This window comes from Cydia amplana, chromosome 12, assembly GCF_948474715.1.
Source record: "Cydia amplana chromosome 12, ilCydAmpl1.1, whole genome shotgun sequence".
Lineage (NCBI taxonomy): Eukaryota > Metazoa > Arthropoda > Insecta > Lepidoptera > Tortricidae > Cydia > Cydia amplana.
Genome location: NC_086080.1, coordinates 6,478,319 through 6,502,700, shown reverse-complemented (window position 1 = coordinate 6,502,700; position 24,382 = coordinate 6,478,319). Strand labels below are relative to the sequence as shown.

The 24,382-nt window shown below is 36.8% G+C and overlaps 2 protein-coding genes and 1 non-coding gene across 3 annotated transcripts; 2 read left to right on the top strand and 1 right to left on the bottom strand.

The window, feature by feature from the left end:
• Positions 1 to 283: 283 nt before the first annotated feature.
• On the bottom strand, positions 284 to 18,719 carry LOC134652709 (uncharacterized). Its single transcript, XM_063507872.1, has 8 exons — positions 18,516 to 18,719; positions 12,332 to 12,470; positions 10,126 to 10,255; positions 5,389 to 5,526; positions 3,052 to 3,169; positions 2,327 to 2,532; positions 1,479 to 1,697; positions 284 to 409 (listed from the first exon to the last, which is right to left on the bottom strand). Exons 1-8 carry the CDS (start codon positions 18,541 to 18,543, stop codon positions 284 to 286), a joined length of 1,104 nt encoding a protein of 367 aa, XP_063363942.1. The 5' UTR covers positions 18,544 to 18,719.
• On the top strand, positions 3,937 to 4,009 carry Trnat-agu (transfer RNA threonine (anticodon AGU)). Its single transcript has one exon. It is a non-coding gene; the product is annotated as a tRNA-Thr (tRNA).
• Positions 18,720 to 19,829: 1,110 nt separating the features above from the next.
• LOC134652844 (uncharacterized) lies at positions 19,830 to 20,918 on the top strand. The gene has a single exon (XM_063508036.1). It carries the CDS (start codon positions 20,012 to 20,014, stop codon positions 20,855 to 20,857), a length of 846 nt encoding a protein of 281 aa, XP_063364106.1. The 5' UTR covers positions 19,830 to 20,011; the 3' UTR covers positions 20,858 to 20,918.
• Positions 20,919 to 24,382: the final 3,464 nt, after the last annotated feature.

Sequence of the window (24,382 nt, the reverse complement as noted above, 5' to 3'; positions counted from 1 at the left end):
CAAAGTCTATGAAAAATGGTGACGTAATGGAAATAAAAACCTTAGGACACTTTTTTTCTCCTATTAGGATAGAAAGAGCTCGTGATTCTGAGTAGAAATAACATAAAAAAAAAAAATTGAAAAAAAGTGTTAGGGGACAACAAATAAAAACGCCCAAAAGCCAACAAATGCCCAAAAATATTTTTTTTTGTTACCAAGAAGTCTTTCTTGGTAACAAAAAAATATAACAAGAAAGTTTGAGCAATCTAAATAGAGTGATGTGACGATATTGAATGTTTTTTTTTTACCTATGGTTAACGATTTGTATTGTAGCGGATAAAGGACGATTCGGGAAAGCGGTGCCCAAGTTTACGTAATAGTCGCAATCAGGATCATCTTCGCTATTTATATCGTAATCCTTCTCGTGGGCCTGAGGAACAAGAATTTTGTTTCTAAATATTACTTCAAATAATGATTATGCCGGTAAATTATAAGTATTACTTGTAATTACATACATACTATTACTTGTAATTACATTGTAATACTTGTAATTACATACTTGCATTTTTGTATGCGTGTCGGTAATCATTCTTTTTGGTGATTTTTTCTGTGTTTTCTTTTAACACAGAAATACTTATTCTGTCACAGAAATATGTCCTTAAAAAACTAACATATCTTTGTTTATTGTGTAACAAATTTTATAGGTACACTTTTCGGTTGAACCTACTGTTTTCTTATCTCTAATCTGTGATCTCAAATATAACCGCTTAATCTTGTTTTTTTTTTTGAAAATTCAGTGTTACGTACATACAATTCTACAATTAAACTTTTTATTACAAGTACAATTCGTTCTGCTAGATAAAGTGGTAACTCTTGAATTAGGTACTTGCGATAAAACGGCGAAGAGAGCAGAATTTATCGTCAAGATCGTGACATTAGTGATTGTTACATGCATTTCACAGAAGAAAATAAGAGAAAAGAGGTCAGGTTTTCCCTTTAATTTCCTTTAGAAATGTTTTTAAAAAAATGTGGAAATACTGCATTAGTGGCTATAAGATTATTTTTTTCTATTAATAAATTTACCGAGCATAAAATCAATGATTTGGTGAAATCTTGGAGCTGTGGCGCAACAGCGGAAGGCACATGCAGAGGGCCTACCGCGAACCACGTTCGACGTGTTGCCTCCCTGTCACACTTACGTACGAATTTACACGTGCGATAGAGAGGCAACACGTCGAACGTGGTTCGCGGTAGGCCCTCTGGGCTTTAAATACCGTTAAAAAGTTGGTATCATTACCGCAGGGTGACAGATGTAACGTTAAGTTGTAATTAACGTTAAACCATGTACCGTTACTTATACTACTCTTTACCGGTAAAGAAATGGTAACGTTACCAGCTGTGAATTTTAGCTAACGTTAAGTCAAAGGTATCGTTAAACAATTTTTAACGTTAGTAGGTAACATGTTTAACATTTTGTTTGAGTTGCTAATGAAAATTACCTGAATCATAATATGCGCCGGATCATAATACACCGAGTCAGCAACAACATGGAACAATCTAGTCACAGCCGTAGACGACAGGACTCTTATTTCGGCACTGTGCAGCCCCGGATCCGAGGCACGACAACGGACGATCCCGCGAACGATACCACCGCCGGACCACCAGGCCGGATGGATGGTAAATGGGCCGGTTTTCAAGGTCCCTTTGGCAGTAAGCTCCTGTGAAAAAAAAACAGTGTATTTAAATCGAAAAATAAGCAAAAATATGAAATGAGAGATATAGGTTCACATTTTTATAGCATACCTAATCATAGCTAAACGAAAACAGTATTGTTATAAAATAAGGTAATTTAGTAATAGTTATTTTTCCGGATTACACACTGTTTATTCCTAATTAAACCATTCAGATTAAATATAGTTCTAATAGAGAACACAACTAACGTACAATTCCGATGATACCTATTCTATACCTGTCTTATATGAAAATGTCTAATTATGTACCTACTATATATACATTACTTTATCTACATGTTTATTATAAGCTCTCTATGAATGATGTGATCACTTGATCAGGAACCACATGTAAGGACCGCTATTGCGGCATTTGATTACACACTCAATAAAACGTCATCAGATCTCGACTGATGCTAGAAATGAGGTCAAATCAAATACCTACCTTTGTTTTGCAGTGTTGTTCGAGTCATCATTACGCAATAATAACTTTTTCACAGATAAAAAAAATGTAGTAAACAAAACAGTTTATCATCATTCCGTAATTTCCGATTTTTGACCGCAACAAAGAGAGTTTATGATATGAATGTAGATAAAATAAATAAAATAAAACTTACCTGAATATTGCATTCAAGCCAAGCGTCTTCAGTAACGAGGAAAAACGATGCATGGGCTTCGTTGCATTGCAGTACCAATGAAGCATAATGCTGGTCTCCCAATAGCTTGGCACCCAAATCTACAATATTCCCCTGATGTTCTGTCATTTTTAAGGCCATGGGATCAGTGCTGGTGAAAACTGGGATTGCCATTTTTTGCACGAAAACTATAAGGAAAAAATACTTTTATAAAAAAAAACCGTAACTCTTTACAAGAATTTTAAGTAGTTACCTACATATTTATTAGTAAGTATTTGATTATCATCTACTGGACTCCAAATAAGACCGACTAATCAACAAGGGCCTAGTTTACCCTCTGGCTTGGAAGGTCAGATGGCAGTCGCTTGCGTAAAAATTAGTAACCACGCCAATTCCTGGGATTAGTTCTCAAGCGGACCCCAGGCTCCCATGAGCCGTGGCAAAATCGGGAGAACGCGAGGAAGAAGAGATGATTATCATCTAATATTTATAAAAACAGACGCGTTATTTAGATTTGGCTGTCAGTAGCAGCCGTTAAGGGCTTCACTATGAAAATATTTATTTGAAATTCAACCCCTAAAGGGTAAAAATGAGGTTGTAAGACCGCATTACTGGACATTCTAGATGTGTTTAGGAGAAGTCTTTGTCTTGCCAAGGAAGTAGGCATTTTGCCCGAAATTATGATGATGATGATTGTATTGACTCACTGTGCAACTCGGGCGGCTCCATGTAACAGGTGATTGGCACTAGCAAGCCTTTGCCCAAAGAGGTGCGTATACGCAGCTCGTCATGAAAAGCGCGCACGTCGTTCGGTTGGAAATGTATCTGGACATGGGATGCAAACATTTTAGTATTCATAGTGTTAATAATATAAAATGAAATAAAATAATAATTCAGCCAACATTCGTCTTGCTGCTACTGCTGGGCTAGCTATAACCGCGAAAATCGAAGTTCGCAAATTGCGGGGATTTTTCTCTGTCACTCTAATTACGCCTTCATTGGAGTAAAAGAGAAAGATCCCCGCAATTTGCGAAATTCAGTTTTCCGCGGTAGCCCCTCTGAATACTTAGGCCTTGACGCCAGAGGACTTGGGCTACAGTCCCCACGCTGGCCCAATACGGGTTAGGGACTTACTATATCAAGAGTTACTTATTCTAACAGTATTTGATTTATTTTATCCCAAATGAAAATACTGTTACAATAATTACAACGTGATATTATATAAATTAATTTTGTATTAAGCAGAAACGTCTGCGAACGATGCTATTAAGCTTCGAAATAAATTAAAAGTGCAAAAATTCACTGTCTTGGATGGGACTTGAACCCACGACCACTGGATCACTAGTACAGTGCTCTTCCATCTAAGCTACCAAGACCGTACCCAATTCAGCGAATATTTCCACCATATATGAGCCCTAGGGAGGCTATAGCGCATCATTACTGGTGAATTTCCAATATGATTTGGAACTCTGGTAGCCGTTAAGAAGTGTAGTACTCTTGCGGTAGACATCTACCGACATCATCTAGCGACATCGCTATGAGCCTCCCTAGGGCTCATATGGTGGAAGTATTCGCTGAATTGGGTAGGTATGGTCTTGGTAGCTCAGATGGAAGAGCACTGTACTAGTGATCCAGTGGTCGTGGGTTCAAGTCCCACCCAAGACAGTGAATTTTTCCACTTTTAATTTATTTCGAAGCGTGATAGTATATAGTTATTCATCATCATCATTGGCCACGATATCTATAGGAGATGATTGTTACAGCGTCGGGTAAAATCAGGTGTTGTGGGGAGGTTGATTGCAACGTCTGCGATGAAGAGCCCAATACCACAGCGGCATCTTCTGCCACAGCAATCACAGCAATTATATTACACAAAAAACAACGGGTTGCACTCAGGGAGTGCCGGCAGAAGTGAAAACTCAATCACTATTGCAAAATGTCTGCAGCACTATGTATAATTGAGGTTAACGCCATCTAGCGTTATTTCGTCGCATTACTTGAAACCCCTAAGCACATCACTGTTAGTACTCGAGTTATTGTAATACCAGTTAGATCGAAACTCACTAGATGGCATTTAAATCAATAAAGAAAAACTATAGAATTATATCGGATTAGCGACCTACACTCCGTAAGAAAACTCTATATAGAAGCTCTGCTTCTCAAACAACACAAGGCTATACAATTTGTTAATGACAACATGACTCGACGTAGAAGAATACCCAATGTTATTAATATTCCGTCTACTAAATCAAAATTTGCCCAACGCCAATTTCCGACTCAATCGGCCAAGTTATATAATTCTGTCAATAAAATACTTAACATTTACCCAATGACATATCTAAAGTGTAGAGAGAGTGTTAGATCATGGCTGAGCACACTGGAAGTCTGAATCCCACTCACATACACATTCACACACACTCACACATACACACACACACACACACACACACACACACACACACACACACACACACATATACACACACTCACACTCCTACACACATGCACACACACACACACACACACTTTCACTTGAAATATAATTATGTACCTGTATTGTACATAATTATATTTCAAGTGAAACTATATATATAAATTTGAAACTGATCATAAATTGTAAATTGTATCCCGACACAAGTATTGTTTTACTTAATGGGAGACTCCAGCCTTATATGTAAAGTGTATCATAAGTTAAACCAAATAAACTATTTTGTATTTGTATTTGTATTAAAACTCAATGACATTGAATGGAATGAAGTAACAGTTTTTTGATCAGGTCACGTGACCGTCGTACGTCTTACGGTCACGTGACACCTGTTACGAGTTTAACATTTTTTCCCCATCACAAAAATTACACAGCGCCGCTAAAGAAGTTTTCACTTCAAAAATATGCTAATTATGGGGGGCAAAATGCTCCCTACGCGAGCACTCACGTTACACGGAGAGGCGCCTCTACTCTAGGGTTAATTATTGAAAGAAGTCCATGGTTTAAGTAAATTTTCTATGGGATGTTGGTTATAAAGTGAATTTGTAGTTACAGTTACCTTTATATCATTAGCTGAGCCGGCAGTGACCCGTAGACCACGAGAACCGGAAAGCTCTACTTTAAGCTCGTTACGCTTCGGCAGTGACAGAGATAGACGAATTTCAAACTTCGATAGGTTGATCAATCGGAGATTTTGCTAAGGAAACAAATAATGGCGTTATTAACATTATTTACAAACGTTTGTCAAATTTTACAAACTGTTGATAATCGTTTCGCCCTATGCTTCATTTTAACATTAAAATTCTGTATTGTTAGAATGAGACAAAATTTAACCTTTTACCCGCTTAGAATTTTTCATCGAGCGTGCTCGTGGCGCCGCCGGTACAAAGTTACACGAAGTTTTTTATTATTTATAATAATGACTCCACGGCCGATTCGGCCACGGCGACTGCTTCAACTCCGTTGCTGTCTCTGGTGTGCTCGCAAGTGGCTGACATAGCCGATCTTGTTACAAAAAGTTCGCGAACATTACAGGCATGTGATGTGAGCACATCATTTGTGTAATTACAATGTATTGCCGCAGGTGGTCTGGCTTTTATTTTGTTGCGCTTGGCAATTTATAAGACTACGGCGAAATGAGCTGGATTTTGTACGTCTTATAATATATCAGTCTACGGCAGTTACAATGCAGTGGTTTTTAAGAGATTACTAAGTTTCATGAATAAGGGGGTTAGATTGTAGAGTAAAAGTCTATAGGTAACCAATTGAATTCAAAGCCGAGAGCGTTATAAACTCTTCAGTTGGAAAGTTGTGCAAAAAGGGCAAATTCTGGCAGAACTCCAATACACTTGAGCAACTGGGCATTTCTATTTAAAGTTGTAGAATCTGTGCGGAAAGAGAAGGGTCGTAGAATGTATTAAATCCTATACATTTCACGACTTCTCTTTCCGCACAGGTTGCAACAAAAATGTTTGTGTTAGAATTGGATTTTTTAAATATTATTTCTACTCAGAATTACGATCTATTTCTATGACCATAACAAAACGGCCAAAAACTAATTGATATGAAATTTTGGAGACACTTTTTAGGGTTCCGTAGCCAAATGGCAAAAAACGGAACCCTTATAGATTCGTCATGTCTGTCTGTCTGTCTGTCTGTCTGTCCGTCTGTCTGTCCGTCCGTATGTCACAGCCACTTTTCAGCCGAAACTATAAGAACTATACTGTTGAAACTTGGTAAGTAGATGTATTCTGTGAACCGCATTAAGATTTTCATACAAAAATAGAAAAAAAAACAATATTTTTTTGGGGTTCCCCATACTTCGAACTGAAACTCAAAAATTTTTTTTTCATCAAACCCATACGTGTGGGGTATCTATGGATAGGTCTTCATAAATGATGTTGAGGTTTCTAATATCATTTTTTTCTAAACTGAATAGTTTGCGCGAGAGACACTTCCAAAGTGGTAAAATGTGTGTCCCCCCCCCCTGTAACTTCTAAAATAAGAGAATGATAAAACTAAAAAAAATATATGATGTACATTACCATGTAAACTTCCACCGAAAATTGGTTTGAACGAGTTTACGTTGTAGTAAGTAGTTTTTTTTTATACGCCATAAATCGCCTAAATACGGAACCCTTCATGGGCGAGTCCGACTCGCACTTGGCCGCTTTTTTTCTCCTATTGGGATCGAAAGAGCTCGTGATTCTGAGTGGAATTAATATAAACATTCCAAAATCTAAATAGCAAGTTGGAGGTACAACTTGAAACAGAAATGCCCAACTCCCGGCTCACACGATATGTTTTGCTCAAGACGTGCCTAGGAAAAAAAGGCGGGTGCTTTGCATTTAATGCAATTGAAATTGAGATAATATCTTCAGCAGTATATTAGCTCACTATAGGTATATATTATATACCTATAGTGAGCTAATATACTGCTGAAGCAAATCGAATAAAAATAATATTTCTGAGCTGGTGAGATTAAATTTATTATATCAATGTCCAAAACTAGTGATTTTTAGTTCTGACAACACTTTTGTTTATTTTGAGGGCGAAGTAAAAAAATGTAAGTTATTTTAATTTAAAATATTATCCCTTTACTGTACCTACGTAGTGTACGTGTACTTACGTCTTGAAATTGCGGTAGGTTATTTGAAGTACCTAATCGATATAAAAATACCTAAAGTAAAAAAACACGTGTATTTTGGATCAATTTAAGGTTTTGAAATTAAATGCTCCTTTGTCCTTTTGCAAGAGTTCCATAATGAGCACTTGTAACGAAAAACCGGCGATGAAATACAATATCTAAAGTGTTATCGGAAGAGTTTGCAGCTTTAGTATACTTAAGCTGGTTGAAATAAGTTCGAATTTCGAAGCAACCATCAACATCAGAATTAAATAAGAGTTCTGTGAAGAAACTGTTTTGATAAAATGAATATTGTCATGGATATAGCGATAAATATTCGAGAAAAAATTTTTTTAAGAATAATTGGTGGTTAACAGTTAAAATAAGTAATAATTATTTTTTTAAGGCTTTATGTATAATAAGTGGTAAGTTAGGTGACTTGGTTCATATTATATGAATCTTATCCCGCCTCCAGGCCAGTGATTTACTTAATTTTATTTAAATCAACGAAATCTTGAATATTTTGGTTTGTCATATAAAGTACACCTCAAATATACAAAAAAAGTACATAAATTTTAAACGTTATAAAAACTGAGAAACCGAGCTAGAAAAAATACGTAGTAATCATAACCAGAGATCGGACAAATTTGCGACATTGCTCGCAATAATGTGGACATGACTCCAAAATTGATTAAATAATTAATCATTTAATTAATTTCTTACCTGAGGTTTAATTTTGATTCCTAATCAATAAATAACACAAAGAGTTCTTATAATGTAAATTTATTTAAAAAAATAATCAGTATGTTCTCCAAATTTTCTGTAGGTACTTATTTTTTTATATCAAAAATATATTTAAGTGCTATTTATTGACTAGGGAACAAAATTAAATCTCAGGTAAAAAATTAATTAATTGATTAATTATTTAATCAAATTTGGAGTCATGTCCACATTATTGCGAGCAATGACGCCAATCTGTCCGATCTCTGATCATAACATAACTCTTTGTGAAGATGGTCCGATAACGGTCAGGAGACTTTTTAAAACACAATTTAATTTTGAAACATCTCTTACTTGAGATCATTTGCTTAATAACATATAATACATTATGCTTAAACTATTTTGTGATGGACATCCGAACTCGTTTTGACTCTAATGTACTCAGACCTAGTCAGTCCCTTTCACGCACTTAATGAAAAGTGAGGTATTGGAGCAAGTAACTGGCGCAAAGCTCACAATAGAAGGAAATGGTATTTTCTTGTCACTTTATAAGTACGAGTGAGACTAGGCGCATTCGAATTTTAAAATCTTTACTTGATATGATATTTATTTGATGTATCTTGCTCTTACGTACAATAAATTTGTGCGAGCTGCATCAGTCGCCACTTCGCCTGTAATCTAAATACTTATAAGTATTAAAACCGTTAGGTAGGTACGTACCGTACCGTTTTAATACTTATCTTAATACTTATACTTACTTACTTAGATATTGACAGACAGCGCACAGATTAAACCGTTTAGGATCTTCAAACTTTCAACATAAATACCTAACATAATAATACAAATATGTACGAAATTTATATTCCTGTACATAGTTGAACGCTTAATCTTATTTCATATTATCATTCAAATACTTTAGAATTCCACTAAGAGCGATGATTTAATCAGTGAAACTGGGGTTGAAAGTTTTGGCAGGCCTATGGAACTCTCCGCGCGAGCTCGGTTTTATACCTAGGAATCAGAGGGCCTACCGCGAACCACGTTCGAAGTGTTACCTCCCTGTCACACTTACGTACGAATTTACAAGTGCGACAGAGAGGCAACACGTCGAACGTGGTTCGCGGTAGGCGCTCTGTTCCCGTTCACGGTAGAATAGAAAAGCGAGCCAGTTGGTTGCCACACGCGCTCACGCGCGCACGTCGCGTCGCCGCGCGCTCGAATATGCCAAATTGTATGCGAAAGAAATGTCTTCTTCACGAACAAATAACACAGCTTGTAGTGTGGATGCAGAAACAACAAAATTAATAAAAAAAACCGTTTTTGTTCTTCCGATAGATAGGAAAAGTATAGTATAGATAGATAGACTTTCTCAATATAAGTAGATTATAAAACGGCGTAAACACTGCGGTTACTGCAGGGAGATATTATGACCTTTTAAAATGTTTCGCAGTCACTTGTCGGAATAAAACGCATAAACGGAATATTATAATAACTAATTGCAACTCATCTTACTCATGTATAGTTATTGTACGCTATGATTTTATATGGCAAGTTGTAATGCAAGTTGGACAATTAAAACTTATATTTTAAGTAAGTATCTTCTATAGAATATAATTATAGTTTAAGTAGGTAGGTACCTACTTATTTGTAAAATCATTTCTAAGCGTCGGCAACCCTAGCGTTGTGCCGGCGCGCGCGGTGCGGGCAGCGGCGCGTTGAAGGTCACTCCATTGTATTTTTGTGTAGGTATCAAAACGGTAGGTATTTGCGTTTTCTTTGAGAGATAAGTATCTGTTCGTAAGAACTATTATATAATCTGTGGTTTTGGTTGGTTGTCGTTGGAAACTCAGGAAGTCATATGCGGCGGCCAGTGCAAAATCAAATCGATTTGAGATCTTTTCAAAATTCGAATGCGTCTTTTGTTTTTTGGGTTGCCGCCAATGTACTCACAGTATGAGTATCTCCCAGAGTGAAGTTAACGAAGTTAATTTGTTCTGGCAAGCAGTATATGTATTCAGGCACTGGTTTTATTATCTCGACGGGTGGTGCGGGCGTTTTCCTAACTGCCAGCTCGCCAACGCTGAGGAAATAGAATTTTAAGTAAGTGAAAATAATTATCAACACGCTTAAGAGTCTCGTGTGACTGTTAAGTGTGCTGAGGAAATATAATTCCCTTAGGTCGCATGGTCCGATTGACTAGTCCGATCAATCGGAATACGAATATTTTTTTTTCCTGTTGGCTCGATTGATCGGACTGTAAGAACTTCTCAAATACTGTCAGTCCTACTATCGGAGTAATGGGATTTTAATAGTTCGTCTAGTTCGATCGATCGAGCCACGAGAGCTTGAAAAATCCTCTTAATCCGATCACACAATTTTTATTTTTCCTGTTTGTCCGACCGGTAGGTTATGGTTTTTGTGTTTTTTTATTACAGCATGTCCATACTGACGGCCCTTTTTTATACATTTTATTTTTATGGTATTGATGCCCTTTATTCAGTAGTACGCAACCACCTATAGGTACGGCGTAAGAATACAATTTTGTTGTGATCTATTATTTCCTCCATCTTCCGTCCGTCCGGTTCAATAAATTGACATTGATCAGATGTTGACATTATGAACTGACATCGCATCAAATAAAATATAGAAAAGTTTATCAAATGCCAGTATCTAGTAATGAGTTAAGATTAGATAACCTTTATGTGTCATCCGGACTTAGCAAAATATCAAGTCTACGGTTATGTCCGATCAATCGATCCAACAGGAAGAGAAAACAACCTCGTGGTTCGATCGATCGAACTAGACGAACTTTTAAAATCCCATTACTCCGATAGTAGGACTGACAGGATTTGTGAAGTTCTTATAGTCCGATCAATCGAGCCAACAGGAAAAAAAATATTCGTATTCCGATTGATCGGACTAGTCAATCGGACCATGCGACCTAAGGGATATAATTTAAGTAAGTGATAATAATTATCAACACACTTAAGAGTCACACGAACTTGTAATGGCTAGATATGGGAGCGGCTTTTAATGTAAATCGTTTTTTGTTAACGTAAATTTTAAATAGCTTCATTGTAGGATCTTAATACTTTTTCCTCGCGTTATCCCGGCATTTTACTACGGCTCATGGGAGCCTGGGGTCCGCTTGACAACGAATCCCATGAATTGACGTAGGCACTAGTTTTTATGAAAGCGACTGCCATCTGAACTTCCAACCCAGAGGGGAAACTAGGCCTTATTGAGATTAGTTCGGTTTCCTCACGGTGTTTTCCTTCACCGAAAAGCAACGGGTAAATATCAAATGATATTTCGTACATAAGTTCCGAAAAACTCATTGGTACGAGCCGGGGTTAGAACCCGCGACCTCCGTATTGAAAGTCGCACGCTCTTCGCTCTTACCGCTAGGCCACCAACGCTTTTTTCTTAATTTTAGGATCAATACCTATTATTGTCAAGCCGACATTGGATTGGCTAAACATGTGATACTGCATGCTTATACAGATTATGTAAACTTTAATTTACCATGTTTAAAAAAGTAACAAAATCATTATCAGTTATCAGGTTCACGAAATGTCACTTAACAATATCGACGATGCGGTGCTAATCTATATTTTTACTTTATTTTGTATGTGTAACGGTAGATCGAATGTAACAAAATATCAAATTCATTTATCAATAAGTGATTACGACATCACTCTCATCCTTTTACTTTATTGCAGAGTAAAAAATATACAGTGACAAAAGGCGGATCATTATCTTTCGGATTAGATATCAAAAGAAATCAGAAATCAGAAATCGTTTATTTGCGAACCATGGTACATAGTTGGTACAATAAAAACATAGAAACATGAGTAATTGGGAGTTATTTGCAAAAGGGACCTTTAGACAAAGGAGGAAAAACGTTAAACAACGGGATACCTACTGCAAAATACGGGTGATAGTGAACGAGTTAAACTTTGTTTTATTATTTTTGCAGTGAGATTTGGTTGTTACCTGATGAAATTATATCTGACTATTATTGAATAATTTTCTCCAACTCCCTTGTTTTTACTCCCTCGCGACATGTTTCCAAACCGTGTTTCAACCGTAAAATTATTCAATGTCAGTATGTCTCACAACAGTTTAAAATCTGAATATTATGTTCATTTCGAACCTGTAAGTCTGCCTGGAATACTCGTCAAGACCAATAGTATTAAGTGGCTGATGCATTCTTGTGTCTACCGGTTTATCCTCGTGGATGACATCGCAAGAACTCTTGTTCAGAACATTTTGGATCCAAAGGCTCTTGTTACCTGTTAAAATAATTATAGGTACTTTACAAATCTGAAAGGAACAGGCCAATTTAAACTTTATTAGAGTGGCCAATCACTATATTCTGGCCAATAACTCTAGCAGTCAGCCTATATGTACATGTAAATGCGGCCAATGCCGTCATAGGGACTAATCCGTACAGGAGCGTTTTTGTCAAAAAACAAATAAATTTTCCTACCGGGATCGAACCCGGAACCTCCAGCTTTGCACGCAGGGAGGCCAATTCAAACTTACATTTTGATGTAAGTAAATTTATTATCTCGTTTGTGCCATTACATGGACGAACAAGTACAATGACATCATTTAGATATCATTTTCAAAATGTTCGAATTGGCCTTAAGGGGCCCACTTTAACTTGGGTAAGTAAGTAATCACTATTGAAAATGTTTGCCTCAATTTTGCCCGAAGCTTTAAAAGTTATGAAAGTCTGATAAGTTTCCGGGTACTAAATCATCTCATTTCGAAACAGATTTGAGGAGACCGCTGCATAATTTATGAGCTCGTCAGGTAATTAATATTATGAGATATGTATACTTTTATTACGCAACCATTTTCAATAGCATCTCCTTACAATCTTAGCACTTTCATATTGTATCTTAAAAGATGTCAGCAATTCTCGTGTTATTCATATTTACACAGGTGTAGGTAACTGTGTATCATCGCTCGGTGTCGGTTACAGTAGGTAGGGTAGACTGGGGGCAATTGAAACAATTTGCCTTTAACCGCCTGTAACCGTCATATTTTTATGAGTAGAAAGATGTACGCCCAAAATATTTCAAGGTTAGTTATCTGGTTCCTAAATGAAGTGTATTTGGATGGTCTATAATCCATAGTTTTTTTACAATAATTTAATAAAGAGAATGGGGCAGTATGGTTCAATTGACCCCACATGTGTGTCAATTGAAACACTATGTGAGGTCAATTGAAACACTCAAATATCTTCGGCACAATGAAAGTACTTATATCTTTTTTAATCTTTTCCATCACTACATCTGCATACAATGAGCTCATCAAAAGTTCGCAAGCATAAAATAAATATTTCTCAATTTATGAGCATCTGAACATCTCGATCAAAACACGCGGGAAAAAAAAAGAGTGAACGACTTTTACGAGACGACGTTGCTGCTACCTTATACATTTATCTTAACCAAATTAGTTTTAATGCACTTATAATATATAACGATATAAAATCGCTAAAAATAAGCATAATCATGTTTCATACAAAAGTGCTTGTTTCAACTATAACAATGTTTCAATCACAACCATTCCGTGTACCTACCCTGTGACGAGTGTTGCATGTGGTTGCAAACGCCGGGATGTAAAATGAAATAATACTTAGACGCAATAAAATAATCAGTTCAAATTGTTTTATTAAACAAAACATTACAAATTAAAACATTAAAAATCAAACATTTGGGCCGCTTTTCCGAAGGTCTTTCCAGAGATCACTTAAATTCCTCGCCTGCTGGACGTTTTCGGGGCATCTAAAAAAAAACGGTTCAATAAATGTATTTTACAGAAATAGGATGTAGGTAGTAGTGTAGTATTATATTTTTAATATGAAACTAATAAACCTAGGTAGGTCAAAAACTACATAAATAATAGTGAACATTAATAGAACAAACATAATGTGCATCTAATACAGAACCTCCTTATATTTTGAAGTTGGCTACTTTTGGGGACGATTAAAACGTTTCAATCGTCCACAAGCAAGTTGTTTCTATCGTCCCCACACCTCGTTTTTCACTTAAAAGTCAAATATAATATATAAAAAAGACTCGAACGCTGATCAACGGCCATTAAAACATTCGTTTATTCCTAACTCGAACACCAACATAATTTGATTAGTCAAAATACAAGAGTAAACGAAGTTATAAGAAAAAATACGAGAGGACAAATACTTACTTTTTACCGCGAAAAACTGGTTTGGCGCGTGGACACTTCCGTCGCGCACCGTCGCTCGAGCGCTACTGGTCAAGGATTCAAACATGGCCGACCGCGTGTACTGAGTGTTGCGTCAGACGCGTAGGTATTATAGTTTTCGAGAAATTTGACTTGTTTCAATCATGATGTGTTTCAATTGCCCCCAGTCTACCCTACAGACAAAGGTACCGATCCAACCAAGGATTTCATTATCGATCTCATTAACTCATTGTGGTGCAACCGAATTTAAACCCACTCAAAGGGTGCGCATACTTTACCAATCGGCTACTAAGTACTCCGTTTGGGTACCTACCACTAGCCTACGTTTGCAAAAATATTTCCTATCAAAACAGACAACCATATCCATTTTTGAGCAAAATCGGGTTTTAATGATTTCTAAAATAAGAAAAAATATGGTATAATTGATACTAATCGGTTTTTAGAAAAACATATTTTTCAAAAATGTGCCATATCCGCATTTTACTATAGGATAATTACACTCTCTTAACAGAATATTATCACAAAAATGTGACATATCCAAAACTTTTGTGTCATATCATACATTGTACGTTTAACATTTACTCATCAAAAACGGATATGGCAATAATAAAAGTGCTTTTATTTCATGATTACTACTACATTCACAATATTTGTATAGTACTATAAATAGTAAACATATGTGCCTAAATAATAAATAAGTTCAATATATAAATAAATTCAATAAATGTAAAAAATTTCGAAAAATATTTTTTTTTGCTTCTTTTCGCTCTCCTGTAAGTGGCGTATTGGTCCACGAGCCAGGCGCAAATTTCGTCAGTCATCGCCTCCCGGGTGAAAACTCGTATACTGGTTAACGGCCATATATGATGAACCCTCGTGGACGTCAGCTGCCGCTACGTTGGTGGGTTGAGGAATGGCAGCCACCGAAACACGTAAAAAAAAAATTTTTTTTCAGTCATCGCCTCCCGTTTGATACTTAGTCAGATGAAAGTTTAGGTGCTATTGTTAATAAAAACAATCGTCAGCCGGTTGTATCGCGGTGGAATCACCGTCAGCTGTACACATGAACATGTAAAAAAAAAATTTTTTTTCAGTCATCGCCTCCCGCTTGATACTTTGTCAGATGATAGTTTAGGTGCTATTGTTAATAAAACAAATCGTCAGCCGGTTGTATCGCGGTGGAATCACCGTCAGCTGGTCACATGAACATGTAAAAAAAAATTTTTTTTTCAGTCATCGCCTCCCGCTTGATATTTTGTCAGATGATAGTTTAGGTGCTATTGTTAATAAAACAAATCGTCAGCCGGTTGTATCGCGGTGGAATCACCGTCAGCTGGTCACATGAACATGTAAAAAAAAAATATTTTTTCAGTCATCGCCTCCCGCTTGATACTTTGTCAGATGATAGTTTAGGTGATATTGTTAATAAAAAAAATCGTCAGCCGGTTGTATCGCGGTGGAATCACCGTCACCTGGTCACATGAATTTATAAAACAAATAAATAAATACAATCTAAAATTTAAAATAATTGGTTTCAGTCATTGCCTCCCGTTTGATACTTTGCCAGATGATAGTTTAGGTGCTATTATTAATAAAAAGAATCGTCAGCCGGTTGTATCGCGGTGGAATCACCGTCAGCTGGTCACATGAACATGTAAAAAAAAATTTTTTTTTCAGTCATCGCCTCCTGCTTGATACTTTGTCAGATGATAGTTTAGGTGCTATTGTTAATAAAACAAATCGTCAGCCGGTTGTATCGCGGTGGAATCACCGTCAGCTGGTCACATGAACATGTAAAAAAAAAATATTTTTTCAGTCATCGCCTCCCGCTTGATACTTTGTCAGATGATAGTTTAGGTGCTATTATTAATAAAAAGAATCGTCAGCCGGTTGTATCGCGGTGGAATCACCGTCAGCTGGTCACATGAACATGTAAAAAAAAATTTTTTTTTCAGTCATCGCCTCCTGCTTGATACTTTGTCAGATGATAGTTTAGGTGCTATTGTTAATAAAACAAATCGTCAGCCGGTTGTATCGCGGTGGAATCACCGTCAGCTGGTCACATGAACATGTAAAAAAAAAATATTTTTTCAGTCATCGCCTCCCGCTTGATACTTTGTCAGATGATAGTTTAGGTGCTATTATTAATAAAAAGAATCGTCAGCCGGTTGTATCGCGGTGGAATCACCGTCAGCTGGTCACATGAACATGTAAAAAAAATATATTTTTTCAGTCATCGCCTCCCGCTTGATACTTTGTCGGATGATAGTTTAGGTGCTATTGTTAATAAAAGAGATCGTCAGCCGGTTGTATCGCGGTGGAATCACCGTCAGCTGGTCACATGAACATTTTTTTTACATGTTCATGTGACCAGCTGACGGTGATTCCACCGCGATACAACCGGCTGACGATTATTTTTATTAACAATAGCACCTAAACTATCATCTGACAAAGTATCAAGCGGGAGGCGATGACTGAAAAAAAAAAAAATTTTTTACATGTTCATGTGACCAGCTGACGGTGATTCCACCGCGATACAACCGGCTGACGATTTTTTTTATTAACAATAGCACCTAAACTATCATCTGACAAAGTATCAAGCGGGAGGCGATGACTGAAAAAAAAAAATTTTTTTACATGTTCATGTGACCAGCTGACGGTGATTCCACCGCGATACAACCGGCTGACGATGTTTTTTATTAACAATAGCACCTAAACTATCATCTGACAAAGTATCAAGCGGGAGGCGATGACTGAAAAAAAAATTTTTTTTTTACATGTTCATGTGACCAGCTGACGGTGTTTCCACCGCGATACAACCGGCTGACGATTTTTTTTATTAACAATAGCACCTAAACTATCATCTGGCAAAGTATCAAACGGGAGGCGATGACTGAAAATATTTTTTTTTTTTACGTGTTTCGGTTGCTGCCATTCCTCAACCCACCAACGGAGCGGCAGCTGACGTCCACGAGGATTCATCATACGTAGCCGTTAACCATTATAGGAGTTATCGCCTGGGAGGCGATTGGTCATGGAAACCTGTTCGTGGCTCGCGGTCTATATGGCACAAACGTATTCTCACCCAGTGATATACAAGCAAGCCGGATCTCGGACTAACATTATGGGGAATTCGATATCAAATAAATTACTCTTTATAAATATCAAAAACGTGCTTGGGCAAGATTTTTGATGAATTGGGCCTTGTTATCCATCCGATACTATTTTTCAAACTCGATGGGTACGCTGACAGGTTTCATATCAGTAGTTACAATTTACCTAATTCTTTAGATGTGCATCTATTGCGCTTCATGACCTGAGTGACATACGCTACATATTGGCTTGAGGAGACGGAAAAGTACGTACATTATACAAGTTAAACCCGGATTTGTTTTGAGGGGCGTGTAGTTGCATTTCACTGTGTGAGTTTTAATTATTTTGTGGTGAGCGTTCCGACTGAACTTGTAACGACTTTCACCAAGGAGGAGTTTTGGCCGAAGAGTATTTATTAAGTTCAGGCGGTTTCGTGGCGGGTTACGCAAGTCACCGCGGAGTTACGCAAACAGTGTGTATTTTTAGTTACATTCAATATTATGCACCTATGCAAGTTTTAAGGTCTGTTATGTATCTTTGGACCATTACATTTAATTTTTGTCTGATGGTAAAAATGTTTCATTTCATATAGGTACCTCGTAACTCACCGGACTTCCAAAAAAGAAGAAGTTATGTTATTATATGTTTTTAAAATCAATAGTCTGGTTAGGTTTTATAGGTTTATTTCTTACAGGGAGAGGTTGCTAATGCTATACGCCACCCAAAGGCGTTGAAGCAGTATGGAAAGAATGGAAATATTCGCACACATCTGGTAGGCCTCCTTGGTAGCACGATCGCATTTTTATCGCTTGTCACCATGCCTGTCACGTTCTAACAAGTATGTAAGTGCGAAAGTGACGGGCATAGTGACAGGCGATAAAAAATGAAACCATGCTGCGCATACTGCCGGAAGTGTAAATTTTTTATTTTTTTATTTAAACATTTGTAGTATCGCTCGCTGACTTTTCTGCTTGATGAAACATTAGGTGTTATAAAGTTTTATTTGTTACCTGTTGCACCCTGCAGAATACTTGGCATAAGATCTTTCCTTACAATCAAGCCATCCCGTTCTTCATCTTGCTTGCCCTCAGGGGCATAAAGTTTGTACAAATTTGTGGCCGGTTTCTTAGATATCCTCTTCGTAAATTTTAGTCTCAAATCGCCTTCGTGGTGCCAGATCTTTTCGCATTCCGAATTGTAGTTTTCCAGCTAAAACGGTATAAAACTGTTATGGCCCCTCTACACGATGGGCCAGCGCCGGCCACTCCAAGGGACGCGGCCATGCGGTAGAATGAGATAGCAATATCATTTCCTCCCTCTAACGCATAAATGCGTCCCTTCGAGCCGCGCTGGCCCATCGTGTAGAGGAGCCATTATGTAACGGCTAGATCAGTCCAGCGTGTAGTGATTAGGGAATGTAAACCGGTTTTGAATTTTATGGAAAAGGCGGTTATTAACCGAAATTTCATTCAAATAAAAACCGGTTTATTTCTCTACTAGTGATAGTGGTATCTATATCCAGATAATATGTCATCTGAGTACTAAATGATGGAACTGGCAATAACTTGTAATTAGGGACATTAAGAGGTCAAATATTAATCTGTATCGGCTAATAATAACATTTAATTTTAAATTTATTTAGTAAAATAAAGTTAAAAAAAAATACTTGAGTATGTACCTACATAATTATGTTTTATGTTGGTATACATATACTTGAAATCTATTTCAATAGATATTTTTTGTTATTATTTTAATTTATTGTGCACACATGGCTCTGGTGTAGTTTTGCCGTTAGCAGACTTCGAGTATCAATAACCAGACACAGATTTATGAGAATAGACAACGAAAACCGTTAATGAAATATAACTAGTAGTAGTATATTGTGTGTCAGTATGAATTTAAAGTTCAGATGGTAGACGCTTTAACAAAATATTGAGCTTTCGCCTATAATTCTACTTATATTTAGTTAGCCGATCATTTTTAAATGGCCAAGTCTATAGAAATGATGATGATCTTAAACTTAAAGCTAATAACGTAGCAACAAGCTGCGGTATCTATTTAATTCAGTCTTTTAAAAAACAAAGCGTTTTACGACTCTAAAACCAGATGGCCACTTGATAATTAACTCCAACCGTACTTTTATTATCCGAAGCGACAACATGCTTTGTTAATTTAAAATACCTAGCGTTAGTTCATACGACTATCAATGATTCATCCCAGTTTTTTTACAACAACGTTTATCGGCGGCACTTCAGTAGATTCGACGACTAACGCGTGTCGAGTTCAAATAACAACAGTAAATAACATTTTCTATAAACAAATTTACGATAAGTGGTTAACAATAATATCTCAACGAAACTGCAAGTCATAAAGAACAGTTCGTGTTAAAAATTAAATTCAGTTAAGCCATTTCAACGATGGGTGTTTAAATATTACAGAGTTATTTTTACACTCGTTACTGGCAGTCACTCTCTAGAGTTATACACAAACAGTGCCGTCAGTTAAAATGGCCAATCAGAGTGCGGAAAATATAAATTTGACCCAATTGGGAGCAGTTGAAGTTTTGCAAGTTTTCAAGACGCCTTGGCTGTTGGGGATTGCAGTGTCTACGGCTTGTTTGATATTGCAGTTGCTCGTGTTGATTCTGATTCCAAATGCGAGAAAATATGACGAAAAAGTGTTGGTTCAACTAACCATTGCGAGGATTGTGAATACGGCGTGCGAATTTCAGATCTCATACGAGAATTTGGAACCAGGATTATTAAACGATGTGGTGTACGGATTATATTTTCAGTCGGACTTCGCTTTAGTCTCCTGGATGTTTATTTTCACGAAGAATTTATATGACAAAGTGGTTTTGGTGTTTGTTTACGAGAAAATAAGATTACGTATTGTTTCATGTTTAGTTTGGTTCCTGACGTTGCCGGTTGGAGTTTTATGTCCAGTCTTGTTAACATATTACAAACAATACTGGAATATTTTCTACAAATCTTATTCTCAGGTTAAATTTTTTATGTTGCTTTTGAACGCATTGATTTTTATAGAGATATTTCACGTTGCGTGTAAAATAGGTGTTGATAGGACGAAAAATGTTAAGCATTTAGTAAAGACTTCCGTGATCGCTTTTATATTAGTGTGCATTACTAGTGCACAAGTTTTAATAACGGATCTACTTTCGTATTATTTCATAGTTGGCCACGAGGATATCATTTTTACATTTTGTGTTGTAAATTCGTTTCAAACATTTGCTATAACCATCATATTTATCATTTTAGCTGGAAAGAAACTAAAAACGGATTCTTTACTCATAGTAATATTATTTGAATTAAAAAAACTTTTGTCGACAAGTTAGCTGATATAAATTCGTGTCCAGATTCTAATCAGTAGTCGTACCACGAGTCACTGACAGTGTCAACACTGACATACACGGTAACGTCTACGTAATTTATTTTCTATACGTCTCGTTTGCACTAATATGTTAGTACAAGCTAGATGCATAGAAAGTAAGTTACGAAGACGTTAGCGTTTATTACGAGGGTAATTTGAGAAGTAACTTGTTTCGCCTACGTATAGATGGCGTTGGCGTCAACTCTGTATGTATTGATTTAGTTTAGTAATTAAACATATTTAATATGTGGCGTCATGTCATTTTTGGCAGGAATTTGACATTTGACAGTAGTTCAAACAAAACTGGTCTGAGTTACGCGGGAAAATGGAGAAAATTGGAATTCGTGGAGTTTTTCAGTTCTTTTTTTGGAAGGCAAAACTGTGAAACAAATCCATAAAAGGATTTTACCTACGTTGGGTAGTTCGTGTCCTTCCTAGGGAACGATTTTACTTTGCGTAAATGAGTTTAAGCGAGGCAGGACATGCATTAAAGATGCACCTCGCCCTGGAGTCCCGAAAACAGCACTTTTACCCGAAATCATCGATAAAATCCATGATTTAGTTTTAGCCGACCGAAGATTGAAAATACGCGAATTAGCTGAAGCCACAAAAATCTCTTCTGAGCGGGTGCATTTTATTTTACACGACGATTTGTACAAGAAAAAGCTTTGTGTAAGGTAAGTGCCGCGATTACTGACTCCAGAACAAATGCGTATTCGCATGTGAACATCTGATGAAGATTTGCAAGTGTTTAAAAAAAATCCAACAGATTTTATTCGCCGTTTTGTTACTATGGATGGAACCTGGATCCATCACTACATCCCGGAGACGAAACATCAGTCGAAACAATGGGCTGGTCATGGTGAGCCAACTCCAAAGAAAGCCATATGCATTCCGTCTGCTGGAAAGGTGAAGGCCGGCGTCTGTGTTTTGGGACGCAAAGGGATACTTTTAATTGCCTACCTGGCCAAGGGAAAAACTATAACTGGAGCATACTACGCATCACTTTTGGATCAGTTACAGGTGGCAATAGCTGAAAAACGTCCAGGTTTGGCAAAAAATAATGTGATTTTTCACCATGACTACGCTCCGGTGCATTCAAGTCGTGTCGCTGCACAAAAATTGTCGGAGTTACGATTGGAACTTCTTCCACACCCTACTTATTCACCAGATTTGGCTTCGTCGGACTATCACCTCTTCCCGAAACTGAAAACATTTCTCTTAGGGCGAAATTTCAAGTCCGATGAGGAGGTTATATGGGAGGTCAATGCGTATTTCGAGGCCCTTGAAGAAACGCACTTCCGTGAAGGCATAGAGAAGTTGCAGACTCGTTGGGACAAGTGCGTAGAACTTCGGAGGGATTACGTAGAGAAATAAAATAAATACATTTGCAATATTATTATTTTTTGATATGAAACCAAGTTACTTCTCAAACAACCCTCGTATATGCCAGTTACTGATAAGTAACTCGTGGTAAGGTTACTGGAAACAAGAATGGTCAAATAATTTTAGGATTTATGTTTGTATTAAAATTACCTCTGTAGACGTATTAAGCGTGTGGTTATAATCATATACTATCCAGTATAAAATATTGTAGTAAATAATAACTAAGGTGTCTTCGGTTACTTCCGAAAAATTCAGAATGTCGGGCTAGGTATTCCAAAAATATACTCAATAAAAAGAGGAAGGAAACTAACTTTTCACCATAGGAAGGTAAATGAGTGACATATATTATATTACTTGTAATTATTACGTAATCAAATTGATGGCAGTGCTATATATACGAGTAGAGGTATAGGTACGCTAAGGCAGAACAATTAAAATTTATTGATAAGATCTAAATCTAAATCTAAAATCTATAATATTGTTAAACCTAAGTTTTACATGTGTAAATTAAATAATATAAACCTTTTAATGTCGGACCTTAGGATTCGCTTATCATTATCTAACTTTATCGGACTCAATATAAATTAGATCGAATAAAGAAGTATTAATCGGTATGTTTCATTATAATTATACTGACTGTTTATAAGTAGGTATTGTTTTTGTACAAGTATTATCAAATATCGGAAACGGGTCGAGTGTAGCTATCGCACCATATTTATTATTATAGAGAGACCAAGACAAGTCTGCAACGATTTTGATAGCACACGCAGTATACAAGTGTTATTTTAAATGTCAAACTAAGAAGACTTATCTTGGTATACCTAATACCTAACTCTAATGACATGTTTTTTTATTGTTTATAGGTATTAAGAAAGAATGTTATTATCAATAAATATATTAAGTACATATTGCCATATCTTTGTTTTCCCCATTTACTTATTATTTATGGTTAAAACACGACTTAATCTTATTTTAATAAACGTAAAAAATTATATCTCGATATGATAATATATGCATCAGGTAAAATTGACACGATAACACGTTGTTTTCACTTAGTAGCATAAAAACGCCTAACGGGATACTAAGCTGGCAGTCAATGTTTTGAAATAACGTCCCTTTCCCCTTGTCTAAAGTTCAGTTCAGTTACAGAATAAATAATAGTACTAGGTACAGAAGATTCACTCCCTAACAAAACGCGTCTGTTACTATTACGACAAATATCTGCGCTGCTTGCGCCACCTTGCGGTCATATTATGATGACGCGCGGCCTATGGCTAGCCACCGAAATTGGTGCGGGACGGATGTACTTGTATGTACTTGTTGCGACGGGATGAAATCGCGGACTGAGCCACGCCTGGTTCAATATCAATAAACACCTAATGGCGCCTCTACACGATGGGCCAGCGCCGGCCACTCCAAGGGACGCATTTATGCGCTAGAGGGAGCAAGTGATATTGCTATCTCATTCTACCGCATGGCTGCATCTCTTGGAGTGGCCGGTGCTGGCCCATCGTGTACAGGAGCCATAACGTTACCCATTGTTTCTCATCATCGGTAGCACTGCTCTTGTCCGGGATCGGGGGAAGCTGATCCTTTTCCCGAAACACTTCCCGTAAAACTGGTTTCACGTCCGAGCATACTGTTCTAAAAACAATATTACATTTAGGCAAATATTGCTTGGCATGGAAATCGTCAGACGACATGGCAGGGGGCCGTCGAAATGTGTAGTAGTTGGACTGATTATAAAACTCCCATGAGACTCAAATATGAAAATATTTTTAAATGGGTCGGGTTTTATTTTTAAACTCGCATATTATTAAGTCGAATATTTAAGTTAATTTTAATATTGTTAGACTGAGCTGGTGCGGAACCAAAATACAATATAGTGTAACTGAAAATACTAAGGAGTGTCACGAACTTCTGACAGCTTTCCCTACAGCTGCTGCTGTTAAATTTATTGCCTGGGTGTTATATCATTTATTATTATATACTACTATATTTTATCATTATTGTGTAAATAAACTCACAATATTTTGATTCACAAAGAAACTAGTAAGTACTAAAAAATATACTATGACAAGAATCAAACAATACTTTGTGATTA